General features: G+C 37.2%; 1 protein-coding gene and 1 pseudogene across 2 annotated transcripts in view; one reads left to right on the plus strand and one right to left on the minus strand.

The window, feature by feature from the left end:
* Positions 1–4,894: 4,894 nt before the first annotated feature.
* Positions 4,895–23,575, minus strand: part of ZFR (zinc finger RNA binding protein) — an 85,842-nt gene continuing 67,161 nt past the window's right edge. For both annotated transcript variants that reach the window (XM_059416961.1, XM_059416960.1), the window contains 3 exons: positions 11,448–11,559; positions 11,239–11,336; positions 4,895–6,427 (listed from right to left, as the gene is read on the minus strand). In XM_059416961.1, the coding sequence (XP_059272944.1) occupies positions 6,248–6,427; positions 11,239–11,336; positions 11,448–11,559 (390 nt within the window). In that variant the 3' untranslated portion in view covers positions 4,895–6,247. The remainder of the gene's footprint in view (positions 6,428–11,238; positions 11,337–11,447; positions 11,560–23,575) is intronic.
* On the plus strand, positions 15,334–16,201 carry LOC132027705 (large ribosomal subunit protein uL14-like; annotated as a pseudogene).

Raw genomic sequence — 23,575 nt, forward strand, 5'->3', positions numbered from 1 at the left:
TATTTTACTATTGCAGTTAACATTTTCAAAAAGTTCTTTCTTCAATTGATTTTTTTTCCTATAGCTTTTTATACTTGAAGATACTTATAATCCTCTTTCCCCCACATCATCTCTAGTCCCTCCTGCTCTGTGGTTCCAATTACACGGAAATTCACTATCTCAGTCAGAGTATCACTTTAAAAAACAATGCCCAGAGGGGTACCGGGCTGGCTGTCAATAGAGCATGTAATTTTTTTTTTTTTTTAGATTTTATTTATTTATTTGACACAGAGAGAGAGCGAGCCAGCACAAGATGGGGAGTAGCAGGCAGAAGATGGAGAGCTGGCTCCCCACAGAGCGGGGGGAGCCTGATGTGGGACTCGATCCCAGGACCCCAGAATTATGACCTGAGCTGAAGGCAGTCGCTTAACTGACTGAGCCACCCAGGTGCCCGAGTATGTAACTCTTGATCTCAGATTTGAGTTCAAGGGCCATGATGGGTATAAAGCTTATTTAAAAAAAAAAAAATGTCCAGAATTGAACACCATGGTTCTAGATATGGTGTGACCAATGCCAAGGATATGCATCTCTCATTTTGGGTGTCAGATAAAGGACAGAAGTAGCTCCTTCTGGGTTAAGTTTCAATGTTGGCTCACTAAAATTAGTTGGGATTGGTAATGTAGGTTTGAACTTCCCTCCACACCCCTTACCTATGCATTAACATTTTTTTGGGAAGATTTTAGTTTTTATTTGACAGTCAGAGATCACAGGTAGGCAGAGAGACAGGCAGAGAGGGGGAAGCAGGCTCCCTGCTGAGCAGAAAGCCCAATGCAGGGCTCAATCCCAAAACCCTGGGATCATGACCTGAGCTGAAGGCAGAGGCTTTAACCCACTGACCCACCCAGGTGCCCCTGCATTAACATTTTTAAAGATTTATTATTATTATTTTAAAAGATTTTATTTATTTATTTGAGAGAGAGACAGTGAGAGAGAGCAGTGAGGAGAAGGTCAGAGAGCAAAGCCGACTCCCCATGGAGCTGGGAGCCCGATGCGAGACTTGATTGCGGGACTCCGGGATCATGACCTGAGCCGAAGGAAGTCGTCCAACCAACTGAGCCACCCAGGTGTCCCAAGATTTATTATTTTTAAATAATCTCTATACCCAATGTGGGACTCAAACTCACAACCCTGAGATCAAGAGTCACATGAAAGGTGCCCCAGGCCTTCTGTTTTTATCTACATTATAAAGCACACTAAATTGCACTGACAGGCAGCACGTTCCTTTTAAACAGCTCATAGCAAAGCTCAAGGTAAATTAAAACACCCTGGAGTTTTTTATTAGGAACCTGTCATACCGTATTACTCTGTATTTCTTTAACATAGGGCTCCACTGATCCGAGCCCTAGGTATGTGCTGTTTTCCCTATTTCTGAACTTATTTTAAGAGTTATTAAGCTAATGGAAATTACCTAAATGCTTTTTCATACTCTGACTCAATAGACTGTAAGGAAGCATTCACATTGTTACTCAACTGATTAAATAGTCCTGTCTAAACCGAAGACCTTATTTCTCTAATACCTGGTATTACTTGGAACTCTATTAAGAGGTGAATATAATAGGTTTGTATTTAACATACCAGTTTAGGTATTTCTTTTCTTCTCTTTTTTTAAAAGATTTTATTTATTTATTTGACAGAGACCACAAATAGGCAGAGAGGCAGGCAGAGAGAGAGGAGGAAGCAGGCGCCCCAGTTGAGGTATTTCTAAAAAATACTCAAGCTTTAGTTACTGTTTTCCATTTTCACATTTTATTTTACATCTAGTATTATCACACTAAACAAGATAAAGACTAAAATTACCTAGACTACAGTTAATCAGTAAAACTGCTTAGAGAATGGGATATTATGATTTGCTAAATATCCCAATTAGCCTATTGCTATATATATATACACAGTATGGCTGATAATAAAATACCTTTGATACTAAATTTAAAATACAGTTTTGCAAGGTGCCTGGCTGGCTCAGCCAGTAGAGAATAAGACGCTTGATCTCAGGGGGCGCCTGGGTGGCTCAGTAGGTTAAAGACTCAGCCTTTGGCTCAGGTCATGATCCCAGGGTCCTGGGATCGAGCCCCACATCGGGCTTTCTGCTTAGCAGGGAGCCTGCTTCCTCCTGTCTCTCTGCCTGCCTGTCTACTTGTGATCTCTGTCTGCCAAATAAATAAATAAAATCTTAAAAAGAAAAAAGACTCTTGATCTCAGGGTCATGAGTTCAAGCCTCATGCTGGGTGTAGAGCCTCCTTTAAAAAAAATAATTATATATATGTAAAAATAATAGTTTTTGGACTTAAGAGTACATGATGGTCACTGCTATAAAGCATGTTTTTTTCTTCAAACATGATCAGTGTACCACTCGCACCAGAACCACCTATCTTGAAAGAAAAAAAAAACCCAATTTGGAATGATCCTATAGTGCTTGTTAAAACTGAAATTTCCTGAGGCACCTGGGTGGCTCAGTTAAGTGTCTAGACTGTTTTGGCTCAGGTCAAAATCTCTGGGTTGGGATTTCGAGCCCCAAGTTGGGCTCCATGCTCAGTGGAGTCTGCTAGAAATTCTCTCTCCCTCTGTCCCCTTCCCCACTTACACGCACACTTTAATAAAATCTAAAAAAAAAAAGAAAGAAAGAAAGAAAGAAAAAAGTAATTTCTCTATGTATACTGATGTGGAACAATCTCTAGAACTCCCAAGATATTAAAGAAAGGCAGCCAGCCACAGAATATACATAGTATGCAGCCATTTATAGAAGAGCAAAAGGGTGCACATATTCAGACCATCTGCAGAGACCATGTGTACAAGGACATACAATGGATTTATTGACTCCCTCTGGGAAGGGGCAACTTACTAGGCAGAAGACATTTTATGCCATATACTTCTTTACAACTTTTACATTTTAAACCTGTATGAACCATCCACTCAAATAATATTCTTAGGCTTATTCTGGCCCTCCTCAAGTTTTGGAATTAGGGATTAAAAATATTAATTTTTATGTTTCCCAGATAACTCTCATTGAACAGCCAAATTTGAGACCAATGTTATGAATATTATCTCTCTAGGATACTATAAAGTTTGCCCTTTTTTGGGAAAATCTTTAAAAATTAGATGTCAAATTTTATACTGTCAAATTCAGTATAAAAAGTAGTGGGTCCATTGAAGCAGCTGTTTGTAACTTCAATTTATAACATACATTGACAACATAATAGCATGACCATGCAAGAAAAAAATTTTTTTAAGAAGCAGGAAAAAATTATAAAATACTGACTTAAAAAAATCAGATCTTTTCTGTGCTGTTCGTGCAAATTCTGCATTTTTAATTCTAACTTATTCTAAGAAACAGAAGAATAGTGGTGAAGGAAAAACAATACTAATTTGGAGTGCACTGTTTAACAGGGGGTGGATGAAAGTAATCAATTTATTTATCATTAAATTACTCTAACAACAACAGGGAAAGCCAGCCTGAGATGCAGAGAATAACTGATAATTAGTTGCCAAAACAACTGGTTCAAGAATGTATTAGGATGATGCCCAATACTTTTTTTTGAAGACTTTTTTATGAGAGAGCGAGCGAGCACATGTGTGCCGGAGCACACAAACTGGGAGGGGCAAAGGAAGAAACTGAGCAGGGAGCCCCACCCATGGCTCTATCCCAGGCAAAGGCAGACCCCTAGCTGACCGAGCCACCCATGCACGCTCCTCCCAATACATCTTTTCACTAGAATTTATAGTTTTCTTTAAGAATTATCAATATGGGGTTCCTTGGTGGTGCAGGTCATTAAGAGACTTTTGGTTTGGCTCAGATTGTGGTCTCAGGATCTCAGGATTGTGGGATTGAGTGAGCCCTAAATCAGGCTCCACACTGAGTGCCGTCTGCTGGAGATTCTCTCTCCCTCTCCTTAAGCCTCTCCCCCTGCTTGCTCTCTCTTTCTAAAATAATCTTTAAAAAAAAATGTCAAAGCAGAAGACAGTAATGAATCCAAGTTATTTCATATAAGATGGTTAATGTGGGTCTAGCCATAACAATGGAAATTAAGTCATGCAAAAACTTGGTACAGAAACAATTAGTTTTATAAAAAATTTAAATGTCACCAACTGTTTATCTGGATGAATATACCCAAAACAAATCAAAATTTTGTAACAGGCTGAAAACATGTTTAGAACGTAACTGCAAGCTGAAGGCAGCAGCCTGGAAAAGTGCTGAGTATGAATTTTGAAACGACTCAATTTCAATCCTGTCACATAAGTTATTTGTGATCTTGTCAGTTAGCCACTTTGGGGTTCAATTTTCTCATCTGAAAAATATGAAATACAGCACTGTCACTTCTTGTTTAAAATGGAAAAACATGTGAAATGACCTAGCATGTCACTGGGGTGTGATGATAAGTTCTTGCCTTCCCTAAGAGAACAGTGAGAAACAACCTTCCAAAATTTTACTGGGCAAAACTAATTATTCAAATATTCAATCATTCAAAAAGCGTATTATTCAAAACTAATTATTTGAAAGAGTAAAATGAGACCTAGAAACATTTAAGAAACACAAAACTGGGGATAGGGGTGAAAAAGACTTGTCTGTGTTACACAGATAGTATGTGACAAGCTTGGGAGAAAAGCCTATGTCTCCTTTTCTAGTTCTCCAGTGGCTGTCTCCTATAGTTTCTGGTCTACTAAGGGTCCAGGGAGAGATTCTAACTCCAGAAAGACACTGAATCAATATACTATTGAATTATAATTTTTTCTGGAAATTATGTGCTCAGACAAGTAGGTATCAGGAGTAACAAGATATAAGTACCCAAATAAGCCCGAATATGGTCATTTCAAAGCAAAAGTAGTTTGAGTAACTCTAACATAATATACATTTAAGTCATTATGTGAATTTAAGTTTTTATTTGTGTATTTCACTGTAGTGCTGTGACAACAAAATGACATCTGTGTACCAGAGCATACATACATCAACAGTAAGATGTAACTTCTCATTACACCACTGCTAGAATATTTAGCTTTTTGTAGGACACATAAGCATGTAAGATGGCCACACCAAATAATTTTCTGGTTTTTTTTTTCCTTAGATAACCTTAATTTTTTATCAGTAATACTTTATCAACCTCACTGTTAAGAGAACTGTAAATTACCTGGATGATGGGGCATGAGGGCACAGGGGAGGAATCATTCAACTGTGTTATACTGTAATAGTTTGCTAGAGTAATCTCACACACACCAATAAGGAACTGTCATCATAATTAAGGGCTAGTTACTGTTGTTAGTTGCACAATGATAAAGTTCTTTTGAAAATATTGGTTAGCCCACTTATATATGAAAAATGCCCTTTCCACTTATGCAGAAGAAAAAAATATTCAGAAAGTTATTTTTGGCCTTGCTATGTCAAAAAGTCAACTGTACAAAGATCTACGTTTCAAACCTAAAATTATAATTTTAAAAGTCTATTAAAAACAAAAATGTCATGCATTTTTATTATCAATTATGCAGAGGCTTTAAAACTGTTGCAAGACCATATAGTATATATTAGCTTTTATACTGCTAATGCACAACTAACAGCAAACTTGATTAGATTAACAGAAATCTGTCTTAATTACACCTTTATATATCACACTAGAGACAAATGCCACAAGATCTGCAGAAACAATCAGTTCTGAGTACTTAAATGGCAGAATAACTTTTTGTGTTGTAATCCATCACATACAGAATAACAAAACAAAAGGAAAAAATTCTGCAGTTTCACGTTACAAAAAAACGTACTGCTGTAAAATATTAAGAAGGGGTAAAGGATATCACCTATAACACAAAGTAACAACTAGTGTCAAAGAGCAAACAAAACTCCTAAATAAAAATATCAAAATACACATAGCAACTGAAGCACAAATACTGCATTAAATACAGTAAAGATTTAATAAGACTAGTTAATAAAAGACACAAAAATAGGGGGTGCTAGGGCAACCAGTAAATAAAACCAAAATAATGGGGAAAACATCTGAAGCATTGTTTTTCCCCTAGTTGGGGCACAATTTTTTTTTGGGTGTCTTTCCATTCATATAATACCTAACACTGTACATTAAGATATTAATGTCACAGAAAAACTTGGTTCTTCCATGAAATTCTTTAAATTCTTGATAAATTTTTCAAAGTAGACATTATTATGAATGAAAAACAACCAACAAATGGGCACCTGTTGTTTTTAACACTGCAGATTTACAGGAACTTTTTAAAAGTTATCATAATCTTTTTTGTCTTTTTTCCCCTCAGCTTCAAATCCATCAACTCCATCGCTATCCCTTCTTCGTTTCCTGTTGTTGTGGATGTTAAAACGCTGGCTCATTTGGGGTAATGGATCCATGCCTAGAACTTTGTGTATCTGGCGGAATGCAAGGAGTCTCAATGCAAACTGCAACAAAAAGAGCCAGAATTCAGAGTTAATTTTAAAAACCAAAATATTAATTATTAAGTAGTCATATCTCCATATAATGTAAAAAAGCATATTTAATTAAACACCTTGAATAATATTAAGTTTCACAACCTAAATGCTCTGTATGTTCGAGTGTTTATATTTTCAGGCTTTTCTGTACCCATGCCGTTTCTTCTTCTTTTTTAAAATTTTTATTTTATTTATTTATTTTTAAAAAGATTTTATTTATTTATTTGACAGAGATCACAGGTAGGCAGGGAGGCCTGCAGAGACGGGAGGAAGGGAAGCAGGGTCCCCGGCTGAGCTGAGAGCCCAATGCGGAGCTCGATCCCAGGACCCTGGGATCATGACCCAAGCGCCCCCCGTTTTGGTTTTTAAAACATAAGCTAAGACATAAGCCTGGGCGGCTCAATCAGTTAAGGGTCTCTTGGTTTTGCCTAGGTCATGATCTCAGAATCAGGAGATCACGTCCCAAGTCAGCTCCACGCTGGACATGGAACCTGCTTAAGATTCTCTCCCCTGCTCCCTCGACCCCTCCCTGCCCGACCTGCATGCATTTGCATTCGCTCAAAAAGAAAAAAAAAAAAAGACATAAGTTAAGAAATAAGTCTTTACAAAAATTCAGTATTATGTCATTTAAAAAAAACCTTGAAACTTAAACAATACACAGCAAAAGGAATGTAAATCTCATTGAGGAAATCCCTCTTCAGTTTCTACCCATGTATTTTCCCATTTTTTCTGTGGATGCCCATGTGTATAGGCTGCACATGTACACACATGCACACACACTTTCCCAGGTTTACAAAAAAGGGTCACATTTCTTCAACTTGTTACTTCATGAACTAAAATCAAAATCTTCACTAAAATGGTTATGTACATGCAGAAATATGTTAGGCATCAATGTCACAAGATTTCATAATACATTCATCAATTTCTGGGAATATATACCTCTTAAATTGATTCAAGGAGATGAAGTCATTTGATTATATAGCAAATTTCACTATATGGTTATAACCTTCAATGTAAATATTTAGATTATTTTTTGAGATATAATTAACATATCCTAAGCGTCTCCCTTTTAAAGGGTACAATTCAGTGTTTTTAGTATACTTCTCAACCATAACCACTCTCTAATTATAGAACATTTTCATACCTGCACCCTCACATCCCCATGACCCAATGTTATTCATTCCTGAACCCATCCAACCTTAGGTCATGGTAACTACTAATTTACTTTTCCATTTCTACAAGATTTGCATGCTGTGGATATTTCATATAACATCTGACTTGGCTTCTTCCACTTAACAAAGTGGCTGCTATTTAGACTATTTTTTTAAGAAAGGATTTTATTTATTTGAGAGAGAAACAGTGTGAAAGCACACACACACACACACACACACACACACACACACACACACACACAAATAAATAAATAAAATCAGGCTATCAGGAGCCTGATACAGGGCTCAGTCCTAGGACTTCAGGATCATGACCAGGGCGGAAGGCAAGGGCTTAAACAACTGAATCAGGCCCCCGCCAATGCACTTGTTTTTCAGAGAGCGAGTGTGTACATGGGCAGAGAGAGATTGGGGGCGGGGTGAGGGAGAGACCACATGTTAAGCAGGCTCCATGCCCATCGCTGAGCCCCATGTGAGGACTGATCCCATGACCAGGAAGTCAGGACCTGAGAGGAAATCAAGAGTTGGACACTTAACTGACTGAGGCACCTGGGTGCCCTGAGACTATTTTTAATACCTATTTTCTTCAGCTGAGATTTAGTTGTTTGTTATAATTATCTGTATGAGAATTTATTATTCTAGAACTTTACCCAATTACACAATTCCAATTCCTCAGAACTTTGCTTCATATGTTGGCTTTTGAAATCCTGAAAGTCTCCAAATCATCTGTGTTAAGGACTTGATACAGCATTCTATTTAGTCCGTAATTCTGGATTTTTGCCAGTAGTGGGTGCTTCTCTTCTCATTTAAGCTATAAGGCTGATAACCTTCTGAAGTGAGAACTAGGAATATTTATAGCTAATAGAATACTAATTCTTTATTGAGAGATTTAGAAAAGATAAACAGAATAATGCTTTTTTCTGTATTCATGGAAAATACCCAAATATATCTGATATATGATAATGAATACTAATACATTTCTACCATAGGGATATTGCTGCTAATCATCAGCCTATTTGAATACTAGAAGTTTCTAAATGAAAGAATACTCCAGTAAGTAAAATTAAGCATTTGAGGCTAGAGTGAGCATCCTATAACCTCTTGTTCTGTATGTATTTCTAACTTTAACAAGGGAAAATTCTGCCACACAACTGGCAATTATTTAGCAGCAAACAAAATTTGAGGACTGATACTGGAATAATTCTCAAAGATATCTTGGAATTTTAAAATAACATCAAAGAAGATTTGAGGTTGACTTTACAATTACTTTTTGAGGGGGGAGGGTTAATACCTATGGGAAAGGATCTGAATAAATGACCAAGGCTGTATCTTGAAGAAGCAACTTGTAAAGATTACTGAAGAGTAAGACTACAGAGGGGCACCTGGGTGGCTTAGTGGGTTAAAGCCTCTGCCTTCAGCTCAGGTCATGATCACAGGGTCCTGGTATCGAGTCCCGCATCGGGCGCCCTGCTCAGCAGGGAGCCTGCTTCCTCCTCACTCTCTGCCTGCCTCTCTGCCTACTTATGATCTCTGTCAATACACAGCAAAAGGAATGTCACTCTCTTTGTCTGCCTCTCTGCCTACTTGTGATCTCTGTCAAGTAAAACAAACAAACAAAAACCTTAAAAAAAAAAGAAAAGAGTAAGACTATAGAAATACACAAAAATAAAGATAAGCATTATTGGGGAGTGGGGGATAGACGTACACAGAGACAAAGGAAGAAGATAATTATTAACATGGGTGCTATAGGTCACCAAGAAATAAACTCAAATCAACACGGGTGCTATTCGTAATTTATAGAGCTTATTCGGATTTTACCAGCTATATATGCACTCCTGTGTGTCTTTGGCTTTAATGCAATTTTGTCATATGTGTAGCTTTGCATAGCTACATCACAATCAAGATATTAACTGTACCATCACCAGAGACTACCTTTACAGCCATCATTAACAATCCCTACACCCACACTCACCCCTAACTCTTAGGAACCACTACTGTTCTCCACCTCTGTTATTTCATGAATATTACATAAATGGAACAGTGCAGTTAACTCCTTTACTTTTAACAAGGACATCTGTCATTCCTACCTAAAGCCAGACCACTTTCTTCAAAGTGACGTTTAAAAAAAAATGCCTTTTGGGGCACCTGGGTGGCTTGGTGGGTTAAGGCCTCTGCCTTCGGCTCAGGTCATGATCCCAGGGTCCTGGGATCGAGCCCCACATCGGGCTCTCTGCTCCGCAGAGAGCCTGCTTCCTCCCCTTTCTCTCTCTGCCTACTTGTGATCTCTGTCAAATAAATAAATAAAATCTTAAAAAAAAATGCTTTTCAAATGTGAATTCTTTTAGTTTTTGAATGCCCTGCTCCTAACCGTAAATTTTCTTTCCCTTAGAATTTACAAATAATTCCTCCTTTAAGCACCAAGGAAGAAAAAAAGCCACTTAGAGTAACTATCTCCATCCCCAAAAATTAAACCCAAAGAAATACAAACAAAACTTGTCTAATAAATTAATCCCTTAATATGACTTAACAATTTACTTTAATCTTGACATCTTCCAAATTATCGTTGCCAGAAGAGATAACAAATCAAGAATTTAAGTCCAGTACCTAAATGTCTTAAGAGTCAATTATTACTAGTTCACTGCTAGTTGCCTTTTCTCCCCTTAGTACAGTTTTGGAATAAAAAAAACGAAAGTTATAGTAGTTTTAGATTGACTTTTTTCATTCATTCGTTAAGGTTCACATATCTTTTCCATAAATCTTTTCCCAATAAAATTATCAAATGATAATGATAATAGCCAACATTTGTTAAGATCCTTCCATACACCAGATACTGTTAATACAGTTAAACCCATTAACTCATTTAATCCTCCCAATAATCCTGCTTCAGACAGGATACTACTTTTATCCATTTTACAGGTGAGACAGAACAGGTGGTATTCAAGCTCAGGGAATCTTGACGCTAGAGCCCACACTCTTTTCCCCTCAAAAGATTTTATTTATCTGAGAGGGAGAACACACGCACAAGCTCTCACAGGGGCGTGTGGAGGGGGGCAGAGAGGGAGAGAAACTCAAGCAGACTCCCTGCTGTGTGTAGAGCCTGACAAAGGGCTGGATCACACAACCCACGAGATCATGACCCGAGCTGAAATGACCAGTCTGACACTAAACTGACTGAGCCACCCAGGTTCCCTGAACACACACTTTTAATTAACTACATTGGACAGCCTTTCCAGTAGCAAGAAAGACATATAAATTACAACAATAATTACCACAAACCACACAGCGTATCGCTTCTTACAACCAGAGTACATACACAGTTCCCAGACTGATCACGACATATAACCTAACTCCCACATTTAATAAGACACTGGAAATACAGCTGTATTTTTATATTAATACGCTTCCTTCAGACATACATACTATAGTTAAATACAATTTAAGGTTATGTTAGTGAAATCTAATTAAATTATACACCCTCCAAGGGCTTACTTATGAAAGAAGAAGAGAAATGAATATTATACAATGACTTCTTTTGAAGGACAATTATAAAAACCAAAACTTTAAGGGCAGTGGCCCAACAACAAAGCTTTGGGATGAAGAACACACTTGTACCTGTGCGCTGGATGTGATGTCTTCGCGCTGTTGGTCAGTCATTGTTGCCAAGGTATCAAACGGATCCTTCTCACAAGGATCCAGAAGTCCAGGACTACCTACAAGCAATCAATATATGGAGAAAAGGGCATTAGCATTATCCATTTGTAAAAGAAAGAGTTCTTATTCAGTTGTCAACACCCAAACATTAAGAACAAAGCAAAACTTACCTTTAAGAATAATGCCTGAAGAAATGCACTCAAAAACTCTTCTTAGTGCATCTCCTGGGCTCTGAGGACTAGAAGCACTACTGATTGCTTTTTCTACTAGTAACTCCATAGCCTAAAATTAAAAACATAAAAAAAAAATGTGTTTAACAGCTTACAGACCAAATGAATCACTAATTTTTTTTTTTTTTTTTTAAGATTTTTATTTATCTGAGAGAGAACAAGAGCAGGAACACAAGCAGGGGGAGTGCGAGAGGGAGAAGCAGGCTTCCCACAGGGAGTGCAATGTGGGGCTCGATCCCAGGACCCTGGGATCATGATCTGAGCTGAAGGCAGATGCATAATGACACCCACCCAGGCACCCCCCAAAGGAATCACTCATTTTCACACACCAGAATGACAAAATTACTTATGAAGTGGTCATTAAAAATTTTAAAAGATTGAAAATGTGACATAGAACAGATCAAGAAACCAGAATATGAATCACATATAAAAATCATCAAAATGAAATAAAACAAGCAATGAATACAAAACTCTTGAGGCAACATGTAACTTACATTTTAAAAAGATACTGTAATTTATGCTTAATGAAGAAAAATGTGAAATAGATTAATAGGGTTTTTCTCGTTTCTAGTTTTAATTACTGCTGGTCTATGACAGTCCTTAACATTCTTTTTAACCCCAAATATTTTATTTATTTGAGAGAGAGCACGCATGAGTGGGGAGAGGGACGGAGGGAGAGAAGCAGACTCCCTGCTGAGCATGGAGCCTGACTCCAGCCTTGATCTCAGGAACCAGGGATTACAACTGGAGCCAAAGGCAGACACCCGACTGAGCCACCCAGGCACCTCAGTCCTTAAATTCTTTACATATTTAGGGCTCACATGTTTGTTCTTTAAACCTACAGTTAGGGGTGCATGGGTGGCTCAGTTAAGTTAAGCATCTTCTTAGGGCATGATTAAGTTAAGGATCACTTCAGGGCATGATCTCAGGGTCCTGGGATTGAGCCCTGCACCCGGCTCTCTGCCCAGCAGGGAGTCTGTTTCTCTCTGCCCTTCTCCCCACTCATGTGTTCTCTCTCTCTCAAGTGAATAGATAAAATCTTCAAAAAACCAAAACAAAATAAAACAACAAAAAAACCCCCTGCAGTTAGAATAGGTTAATATCCCAAGTAATGAAGATGTGTTCTTTCTTTATAAACAATGTATGTTATCTAAATTTTCACTTAAATGCACAAATGAACTTCTATTATCTTTAAAGAAAATATAACTTATGCTTTTGCTATAAATTACACGAGACTCAAAATTTAAACCAGAGAAAAATGGAAGTATAGACTTAGAAAGGAGACATGAAGTGTTCTGAATGTTCTTATTAGAAAAATTTGCTTTCATTTAGATTTTAAAACTTGAGATATAATTCACATAAAAACCATTCTTTTAAAGTGTATAATTAGTGGTTTTTAGTATACTTACAAAGCTGTTCAACCATACTCACTATTTAATTCCTGAATATTTTCCACCACCCCCAAAGAAACACCATACTCCTAGCAATCATTCCCATCCTTCTTTTCCTCCAACCCCTGGCAAACCACTTTCTATGTCTACAGATTTGCCCATTCTGGACATTTTTACAAATGGAACTATATAAAATGTGGCTTTTTGGATTTGGCTTCCTTCACTCAGCATAATGTTTAAGGTCCACTCATATTATAGCCTTTACTGAAATTTTAAATATGACCACCAATATAACATTCAAAGAAACTGAATAGACTGGAACTAGAATGAAATCCTTAAAAAGATAATGAAGCTGAAAATACCTTAGTGAGAACCTATTTTAATTATTATTATTATTTTTAAAGATTTTCCTTATTTGACAAGAGAGCAAGAGAGCAGAAGCAGGCAGAGCAGCAGAGGGAGAGGGAGAAGCAGGCTCCCCACTGAGCAGGGAGCCCATGCGGGCCTTGATCCCTGGACCCTGAGATCATGACCTGAGCCGAAGGCAGTCACTTAACCAACTGAGCCACTCAGGTGCCCCGTGAGAACCTATTTTTAGCTGTGTACCTAAGAGGCTTATGGATATAACCTGAGGTAAAAACCATATCCACCTATTCACTCAAGGTCATCTCGCAGATCTTTTAAATAGGAAAAACTCTAAATTAAAGTTTGAACATGTGGAGACTGCAATTCCAAACAAATTAGGAATAAATTATAAGAGATGGAAATTTGAACAGACAATATACATTAACAGCTACAAAAAATGATAGCTGAGCAGCACAAGATTAAAAACAAAAAAGAAAAAAATGTAAATCACAATGAAAAAGTTTAGTTCAGTTTATTCATTAGAAAAATACAGGGAGATGTTCAAGACTTTTTAAAAAAAAACAATTTATTTATTTTTATTAACATATAATGTATTATTTGTTTCAGGGGTACAGGTCAAAAAGGTTTTTCATTAAAAATTTTTAGTATCTTAAGAAATCAGCTTCAGTTACTCGATAATTCTATGAATGTATTATGAAATGTATTTTGAATCTCTCTCACTTTTTAAATAAACCAACTATTACTTTAAGATGTCTTATAAACTGTGAAATCCTTAAGGAGAGACCAATATCATTTATTTTGAGCTCCTGTGCCTACCATAAGTGGCTAACATACAGAAAATACTGAATAATAAAATGCTTAGAAAACAGAATACTTTTGAAAATAATCCTGCTTGTAAGAGAAATTAAAGGTAATAATTGTCAAAATTATTGATGCTATGCTTAAAGTACAAAACTGAGTCACAAAATATGCAACTTTTGTAAATATAGTTGACCCCGAATAACACGTGTTTGACCTGTATGGGTCTATTTACATGTGGATTTTTGTTTTCAATAAATGTATCAGAAAATTTTTTGTACATCTGTGACAATTTGAAAAGACAGATGAACCACAGAGCCTTGAAATACCAAAAGAATTTAAGAAAAAGGTATTACTATAAGAATATAAGATATAGGGGCACCCGGGAGACTCAGCTGGTTAAGCATCTGACTTGATTTTGGTTCAGGTTATGATCTCAGGGTTGTGAAATCAAGCCGAATATTGGGCTCTGTACTAGGTGTGGAGCCTGCTTAAGATCCTCTCTCTCCCTCTGCCCAACCCTCTCCGTCTCTCAGGAAAACAAAACAAAAAAAGGTTACAAGATTTAATACATACAACACAAAATATGTGTTGACTGTGTTATTGGTAAAGCTTCTAAGAAAGAGCAGGCTGTGACTAGTTAGAGTCAAAAGTTAGACATGAATTTTGACCTGTGTGGGGATTGGTGTTCCTAACCCCTGCATTGTTCAAGGGTCAACTGTATCTCAAACTTTTTATTAAGTACTTTCAGAGAACGTTAGGAGAAAAATAAGTATTAAATAATCAACTATAATCTTGGTATGCCAAGATACAGGATGTGTTCCAAGTAATTCAAAACTTTAACAAAATCTCCTTAATAATTGATCTTAAGAAATGAGAATTTATTTTTACTTTTTTTTTTTTAAGATTTTTTTTTAATTTGACAGAGAGAGCAGGAGAGCTCAAGTAGTGGGCACAGCAGCAGGAGAGAGGGAGAAGCAGGCTCCCTCCTGATCCACACACGTGCTCCAAAATATGAGAGTTTATGATTTACACTTGCATATAAAGGTAGAAACTAAAACCCAAGAAAGAAATAACTTATGAAAAACCAAAAGTCAATACATCAACACACACAGTAAAACTAAGTCTACTATATGCCTTCTGAGATCACTTGCTATGAAGTGAACAATTTAAAAATACTGATTTTCTAGAGCACAGTTGTTTGCCAAGCAGATATCTGTAAGTTAGGAAAGCAAAAGCAGAAGACTCATGGTTTATAAGCTCTGAAACGTATGCAAAGTAAAAGGACATCAAAGATACATACTATTGAATCAAAAAAATAGTATTTAAACTGTACCATAAAGGGTCTTGGTAGCTTAAGTTATTTAGAGAGAAAAGCTCTCCATATTAAATTATTTGAAATCTATGATTGTAATATTTGCTTTCAAAACCACTCAAAATCCCTCTCTGGCATTCAAGATGTTGAAGTGAGAATATGGTGGGTCCTCTAGTGTGAAATTCCAGCTTTCCCTGGGTCTTCTGGTAGGAGCCATGATCAACTGTGCTGATAACACGGGAACCAAAAATCTGTGTATCCCTATGAAGGGGACCAAGGGATGACTGAACAGACTTTCTGCTGCTAGCATGGGTGAAATGGTGACAGTCACAATGCAAAGACAAACCAAAGCTCAGAAAGAAGGTACATAGAAAAGTGGTAATTCATAATGGCCTTTTTTTTTTTTAAAGGATTTTATTTATTTGTCAGAGAAAGAGGAGCTAGAGTGAGCACAGGCAGGCAGAGGCAGAGGCAGAGGCAGAGGCAGAGGCAGAAGCAGGCTCCCTGCCAAGCAAGGAGCCCAATGTGGGACTCGATCCCAGGACACTGGGATCATGACGTGAGCTGAAGGCAGCTGCTCAACCAACTGAGCCACCCAGGTGTCCTGAAAAGTGGTAATTCAATAATGAAAGTCATACAGGAGAAAAGATGGTATGTATCTCTATTTTGAAGATAATGCAGGTTAACAGTAAACAATAAAGGCAAAATGAAAGTTTCTGCTATCACAGAACCAGCTGCAAAAGCATATTTAGACTTGCAGCCCAGGATTTCATTCAATGCCAGCAGGACTGCATGATTTTTTGGTGTATTTGTAAAAAAATAAAAATAAAAATAAAAATTATTTGTGCCTCCCCTACCTTACCACTCAGTGAAGCCGGTTTTTCCATAATAATGCTTACTATGTGGCAAGCAAAATGCTAAGCACTTTATATGTATGATTTCATTTAATTCTCATTACTAGATGCTATTATACCCCAATTTAAAAAATGGGGGTGGTGGGGGAAACAACTTAAACAGGCTGTCCAACGTTATAGAGCTAAAACATAAAAATTAGGCTGGGATTCAAACCCAGGTCTGATTTAAAATATATTTTTGTTTTTTAAAAACCCACAGTTATATTTCAATAAATATCCCATATCAATGGATTCAAACTGATATCTAGTTTCCCTGCATATTAGTTCCTTTTTAAAAAAAGATTTTAAAGGGATTTTTTTTTTAAATATTTTTATTTATTTGACACATCACAAGTAGGCAGAGAGGCAGGCAGAGAGAGAGGAGGAGGCAGGCTCCCCGCTGAGCAGAGAGCCTGATGTGAGGCTCGATCCCAGGCCCCTGGGATCATGACCTGAGCAAAGGCTCTAACCACTGAGCCACCCAGGTGCCCCTAAAAAGATTTTATTTTCAAGTAATCTCTATACCCAACGTGGGGCTCCAACTCACTACCTGAGATCAAGAGTCACATGCTCCATTGACTGAGCCAGCTAGGTGCTCCACTGCCTAAAAATACACCTTATAAAATTGTGAAAACACAAATACTTTCATTTGGTAGCAGTATAAACAGGTAAAACCTTTTTTAGCATATAACTGACAAAATCAAAATTTACAATAGGAGTATTATACTTAACAAAAGCACAAAAAGGAGCACCTGGATGGCTTAGTCCGTTAAGCATTTACCTTCGGCTAGGGTCATGATCCCAGGGTCCTGGGACTGAGCCCTGCGTCAGGCTCCTGGCTCAGCGGGTAATCTGCTGCTTCTCTTTCTCTCCCCACTACTGCCTGCTAACATGCTCTCTTTCTCTCCAATCAATTAAATCTTTTTTAAAAAAAATGAAACCACAAAAGATATCTAACACAAGAAAATCTGGTTAAATAATAAAAAGAATAGTAATTATCTCCTTCATTATAGCTAATACTTACTGAGAGCTCGTTATATACTAAGCATTAACCAATTTAAATCATCACAATCACCTTTTGGGGATAGATTTGACTATTATTCCTATTTTACAGGTGAAGATGCTCATATTAATAAATCATTACAATAAGCAACTGTATACACATTTCTACATTCCAGCTGATGTAGGCTAATACTGATAAATGCATGACAGACTTCCATTCCTAAGTCCATGTGTAGGATGTTCTATTTTTGTATTGTATTTATGTATAGCACCGTATTTCATACTCAACAATCTTGGTAAAAATCGTCATGTCTTGTAGACTTTTACATCTTTTGGGGATTCAGTAGTGCACATACCTTTAAGTAGATGGTTTCTGTTACACATACATTATTTTTAAGATAAAGTGAATGAGATGATACACTTCCAAGTGTAATTTGTGAGCTCTTTTGCAAGCTAAGACAACAGTTCTTTGCTATGAAGGTCAGTTTCCTATCATTTAAAAGCTCTTCACTGGTTCTAAAAGTGACAGACAGGGGGTGCTTGGCTACCCCAGTCAGTAGAGCAGGCGACTCTTGAGTCTTGAGACTCCAGAACTCGAACAAGGAGTCCTGAGTCCCAACCCCCTGTTGGGTAAAGAGATTACCACGGGGTGAGGGGGCAGGGTGGATGGGGTGGAGTGACAGCCAGGAACTCTCTTACTATACAAGCTATCACCAGTAAAATCTAAATTACTCATGTTCTTAAAACACACACACACACACACATACAACCCCTCAAAATACATACAAAGAAATACTGAATCAGGTATTCCAACAGCTATCTGAGCACAAAGTAGAATTATAGTAGCTCTCTCAGCCTCTTCTTTGAAAACTGTCCTTTTACATTTGACAGACTGCTTTTTTTTTTTAACCAAGGTAAAATTCACATAATATAAAATTAAGTACTTTAAAGTGAGTAATTCAGTGGTATTCAGTATATTCACCATGTTGTACAATGACCACCTCTTACCTATTTCAAAACAATGCCATAATCCCAGAGTAAAACCCCTTAGCCCATTAAGAAGTTTCTTCCATTCCCTCTTTCCCTCAAGTCTCTGGCAACCCACCAATTTGCATTCTGTCTGTATGAATTTTGTGGGTATTTCACATAAATGCAAAAATATAATGTGACCTTTTGTGTCTGGCTTTCTTCACTTAATGTAATGTTCTGGAGGCTTATCTATTGTTACAAATCATCCTTTTTTGTAAAATATTCTTTAACCTAATCTACACTGTTCAGAAATACATATAATAAATAATAACATATATTTTTTTTTTTTTAAGATTTTATCCATTTACTTGACAGAGAGAAATCACAAGTAGACGGAGAGGCAGGCAGAGAGAGAGAGAGGGAAGCAGGCTCCCCGCTGAGCAGAGAGCCCGACGCGGGACTCGATCCCAGGACCCTGAGATCATGACCTGAGCCGAAGGCAGGGGCCTAACCCACTGAGCCACCCAGGCTCCCAATAATAACATATTATAAACATTAAAAAATTAAGTATATGCCTTTTATAAATTATAGCACATATACTATTCCAAAGGAGGTTTAAATACTATGTCATAATTCTGATGTCAGACTAATTTGACAGGAATTCTACCTGTATTTTCTTTACTTCATTACCATGGGCTCAGGACAAAAGAGGAGCTAATTTGAGGGCAGAGTACCATTTTCAGTATTCACTGCAGTAGTGAAGGAAAGCCTAAAAGTAGGCACTGTTACTTTTTTTTCTTTTATTTTCAGCATAACAGAATTCATTGTTTTTTGCACCACACCCAGTGCTCCATGCAATACATGCCCTCCTTAATACCCACCACCTGGCACCCCAACCAACCCTCCCCCGACCCTTCAAAACCCTCAGATTGTTTTTCAGAGTCCATAGTCTCTCATGCTTCACCTCCCTTTCCAATTTCCCTCAACTCCCTTCTCCTCTCCATCTCCCTATGTCCTCCCATGCTATTTGTTATGCTCCACAAATAAGTGAAACCATATGATAATTGACTCTCTCTGCTTGATTTATTTCACTCAGCATAATCTCTTCCAGTCCCGTCCATGTTGATGCAAAAGTTGGGTATTCATCCTTTCTGATGGAGGCATTAATACTCCATAGTGTATATGGACCACATCTTCCTTATCCATTCATCCACTGAAGGGCATCTTTCTTGGTTCTTTCCACAGTTTGGCGACCATGGCCATTGCTGCTATAAACACTGGGGTACAGATGGCCCTTCTTTTCACTACATCTGTATCTTTGGGGTAAATACCCAGCGGCACTGTTACTTCTTTACTCAAAGTAAACTGAATGCTAATTAAAACTAAAAATAATAAAGTTTGTAAGAATCTCACATTTCTTTTATGAAAATCAAGAAAATTACTTTTGGGGCACTTGGGTGGCTCAGCTGGTTAAGTGTCTGCCTTTGGCTCAGGTCATGATCCGAAGTCCTGAGATGGTGCCCTGCATCAGGCTCCCTACTCAGTGGGGAGTCTGTCTCTCCCTGTCCCCCAACCCAACCCTGCCTGTGTTCTTTTGCTCGCTCTCTTTCTCAAATAAATAAATAAATCTAGTCTTTAAAAAACAAGTTATTTCTGCTTAAGGTGATAGTATAAAGCCTAATTTCAGAATCTCTTGCCCAAACACAAAATAAATTGTTACAACACACCCAAGCAAAAATGTAACAGTTTCAACCAAAAACAGAGGAAAAGGTCAGTGAAAGAATCTTTCCAAGGAATTGAGTGCCCTGAGTAACTCTCTCCATGGAGCTCATAACTCCGTTATCTAGAGGGAAGATGAGGGTAGGGTTGGTAGCTGAATGAAAAAAATAAAAAAGATTCACCAATAACTGCCCAACTAAGAGAAATAGATAAGTAAGTCATACTGAACGCAGTTGCAGAAAAATAAATTTTCCTAAATGTAAAAACCCCTTCTACTCCCCCCTTCCTTTATCAGAAAGAGGAAAATAGAATTCACCATCCTGAAGACTCTTGCAGAAGGGAGGAAGAGAATAAAAGAATCCTAATTATCCACATCTAGTCACATCTAAACAGATATTTGGCTAATACATAAGAAAGGTATAAGAAAGGTATTTAAGATTAAGATCTGCCAAAGAAGGAAGTGGTAGGGAAAAGGTATTATTAAGGGTAGCTGTAACTCTCAACAGAAGTGTCCCAAAGTGGCTTCACATACTCAAAACACTCTGTTGGCTCAGGGAAATGGAAGTTCTTCCTAAAAAGGATGGTGAATAGGGAAAACAGAAAAAAAAAAGAGAGAGAGTGAGCACAGATTCTGCATAGGCCAAGGCTATAAGTACCCACCCTGGGTATGAAAACCAAAGCATGAAGGTATGCCAATGGAATCTACCTCACATAGAGTAGCAGAGCACATTCAATCAAGCTGCAGTAGAGAGCACCACCTATGTCTGCAATAAGGCTGCATGCCAGCAAATCCATACATCTTTTGTTTAACTCTCAAAGCAGAGCTCACAGGGGAAGAAAAAGGAGAGCCATTTAAAAACGCATGGAAAGGTTCAAAGACAATTCTTGTTTGGAGCACAAAAAGATGATTTTGTAATGGAACTGAAAACTAATGAGATGAAAAAAACAAACCCAAACCAAACCAGGCATGATATCTCTATACTTGGGTGGAATACACCACAAAAAATAGAGATGAAAAGTCTCTTCTCTACGGACTTTGAATGATAATGATGTGTCATCTATGCTCACTGCTTATAACAAATGCACCTCTCTAGGGAGAAATGCTGATGGGGAGGGTGTGCATGTGTGAGAGCAGAAGACGCAAAAACTCTAAAAAAATATCATCTGTTAAAAAAATAAAATAAAAAACATGTTCTGGAAGGATCTTAGTTTAAGCTAATAAAATCAATCTGCTAGTATTCTGAGTTATAAGAGAACTTGATGAGCAAAAAACCAGTAAAATTAAAAACTACAAGTTGAGATGAAAAGGAAGATTACAGAATAAAGCATACTGAAATATAAAATAACATTATTAGAGAATAAATGAATTATAAATAGCAAAGAAGACTACAACATAGCTGAAAACAAGCTTACTGCCAAAGAGATAATCACAGGAGACACAAGAGGAAAGAAGACAAGATTTAAAACAATTAAAGGGATGTCACGGTGACACAGTTAAGTGGCCAACTCTTGATTTTGACTCAGGTTGCGCTCTCAGGGTGGTTAGATAAAGTCCCATGTTGGGCTCACACTCAGGGAAGACTGCTTAAGACTCTCCTTCCCTCTCCCCAACCTTGCGCAGGTGTCCTCTCTAAAATAAATTAATAAATTAATAACTTAAAAAAAAAAACAATTACAAAGATAAAAGATATGCAGAACAAAAGCAGTCCAACATAAGGATAATGGGGCCCCTACAATAGAGAATGCTATTAATCAGACATAATGGAGGATGGTTTTCTCCCCTAACGGAAAGAAAAAGGAAATCTGCGGGACAAAATGACAAAGATTTCAATAAAATGCTGATACTGAAAAACAGATTCCAAGACATAATTTGGCTAAAGTTAATGACATGCAAAGATAAAGAAAGAATTCTTTCAACAGCCTGTAAAAAAAAGTCAGGGCCAAAAAAACTAGGCTGAACTTAGACTTACCAAACCCAGTACTGGAAGGTAGTGAAGTGAAACTAAAGATGGGGAGGGGGAAAAACTGTGACCCAACAATATATTTCTCATTAAAGTAATGGCGATTGGCAGAGCTTCTCAAACATGACAGAATTTTAAAAAACTTAAATAATTTTGATAAAAACTATTTTGATGATAAAATGTAATCAGGAAATGAAAAGGAAAAGCCCCAGTACAAGACCTGGTGGTTTGCACTGAACCATTTAAACACAGAACATTAAACAATCAGAGAATATCAATACAGAAGGTAAATGCAGTTATTTTTACATTTTTAAAGTTTAAAAAGCCCAAGTGTGTAAATGTCTATTTTCCAAGTGGAATTAACAAATTTTAAGGTAAGTTAATCAAGAAGCATTAAATACATTAAAAAATATTAATGGAACAAATGAAAGATTACAAAACAAGAAACCCAAAGAAGGATGGGGGGGGGATATAAGTGAAAAATGCCTCAGCTTTTATGGGTGAAAGTTGACAGATACTATATATAACTGTTAACAGATGAATGAGAACTTCATATAAAACTAGAAGAGCAACAACTAATTGTCACAAAGAAAAAACATTCACATAACAAAAAGAATAAGAAAAGGAAAGAATAAAAATTAAGGTAAAGCACAGAAGAAAACAAACATAAATATACTCATGCCAGACAAATACTCATGACAAGAAAGCTAGAGTTTCAATATTAATCAATGGACAAGGCTTATTAACTCATGACAGAAAGAGTTAAACAAGGGACCCTTTATAATGGCAAAGGTTCAAATTCACAATGATGACATAACTGTATTGTTTATGTCCAGAATTATCCCTGCAACAAAACAATAAAGCATAAACTAAGGAAATAGAACCGAAATGGAAACATTAACAGAAACAGATTTTAATTCACTTTCATCAATCCATGAATGGATGAAGTAGACAAAAATTAAGTAAGGAAAAACTACAGAAGATATGAACAAAATGATTAAGCTGAACTAAGAGGTGTATGCTGTGTGTTACACCTTATTGAGAACACCTCTTTAAGGTGCCCATAGGGGGAAAAAATGCCCACAGATCATAAAAACTGTACATACTAGAGTATAAAGCGAAACTTTAAACTCCAAAAATTGTAAACAGAATGTATTCTGTTTACATTGTATTCTTACAATGCTACAAAAACTAGAAATTATTTACAGAAACAAAAGTAGCCTGCCTTCAATCACACAGACTTAGGATCCTCCCTCAAGGAGGCATCTGGGTGGCTCCGTCAGTTAAGTGTCTGACTCAGGATTTTAGCTCAGATCATGATCTCAGTTCATGGGATATAGCCCTGCATTGGGCTCTGTGCTCAGCAGGGAGTCTACTTCGGATTCTCTCTCTCAACACCCCTCACCCCTGTGCCTGTGTACGCTCTCTCCAAAATAAATAGGGGTGCCTGGGTGGCTCAGTGGGTTAAGCCTCTGCCTCTAGGCTCAAGTCATGATCTTGGGGTCCCTGGGACCTAGCCCTATATTGGGCTCTCTTGTGTGTGCTGCTCTGCCTCCTTGTGATCTCTCTCTCTCAAATAAATAAATAAAATCTTTAAAAACAAACAAACAAAACCAAAATAAATAAATAAATCCTACCAAAAAAAAAAAATTGA

This window comes from Mustela nigripes, chromosome 12 (genome assembly GCF_022355385.1).
Source record: "Mustela nigripes isolate SB6536 chromosome 12, MUSNIG.SB6536, whole genome shotgun sequence".
In the NCBI taxonomy this organism is placed as follows: domain Eukaryota; kingdom Metazoa; phylum Chordata; class Mammalia; order Carnivora; family Mustelidae; genus Mustela; species Mustela nigripes.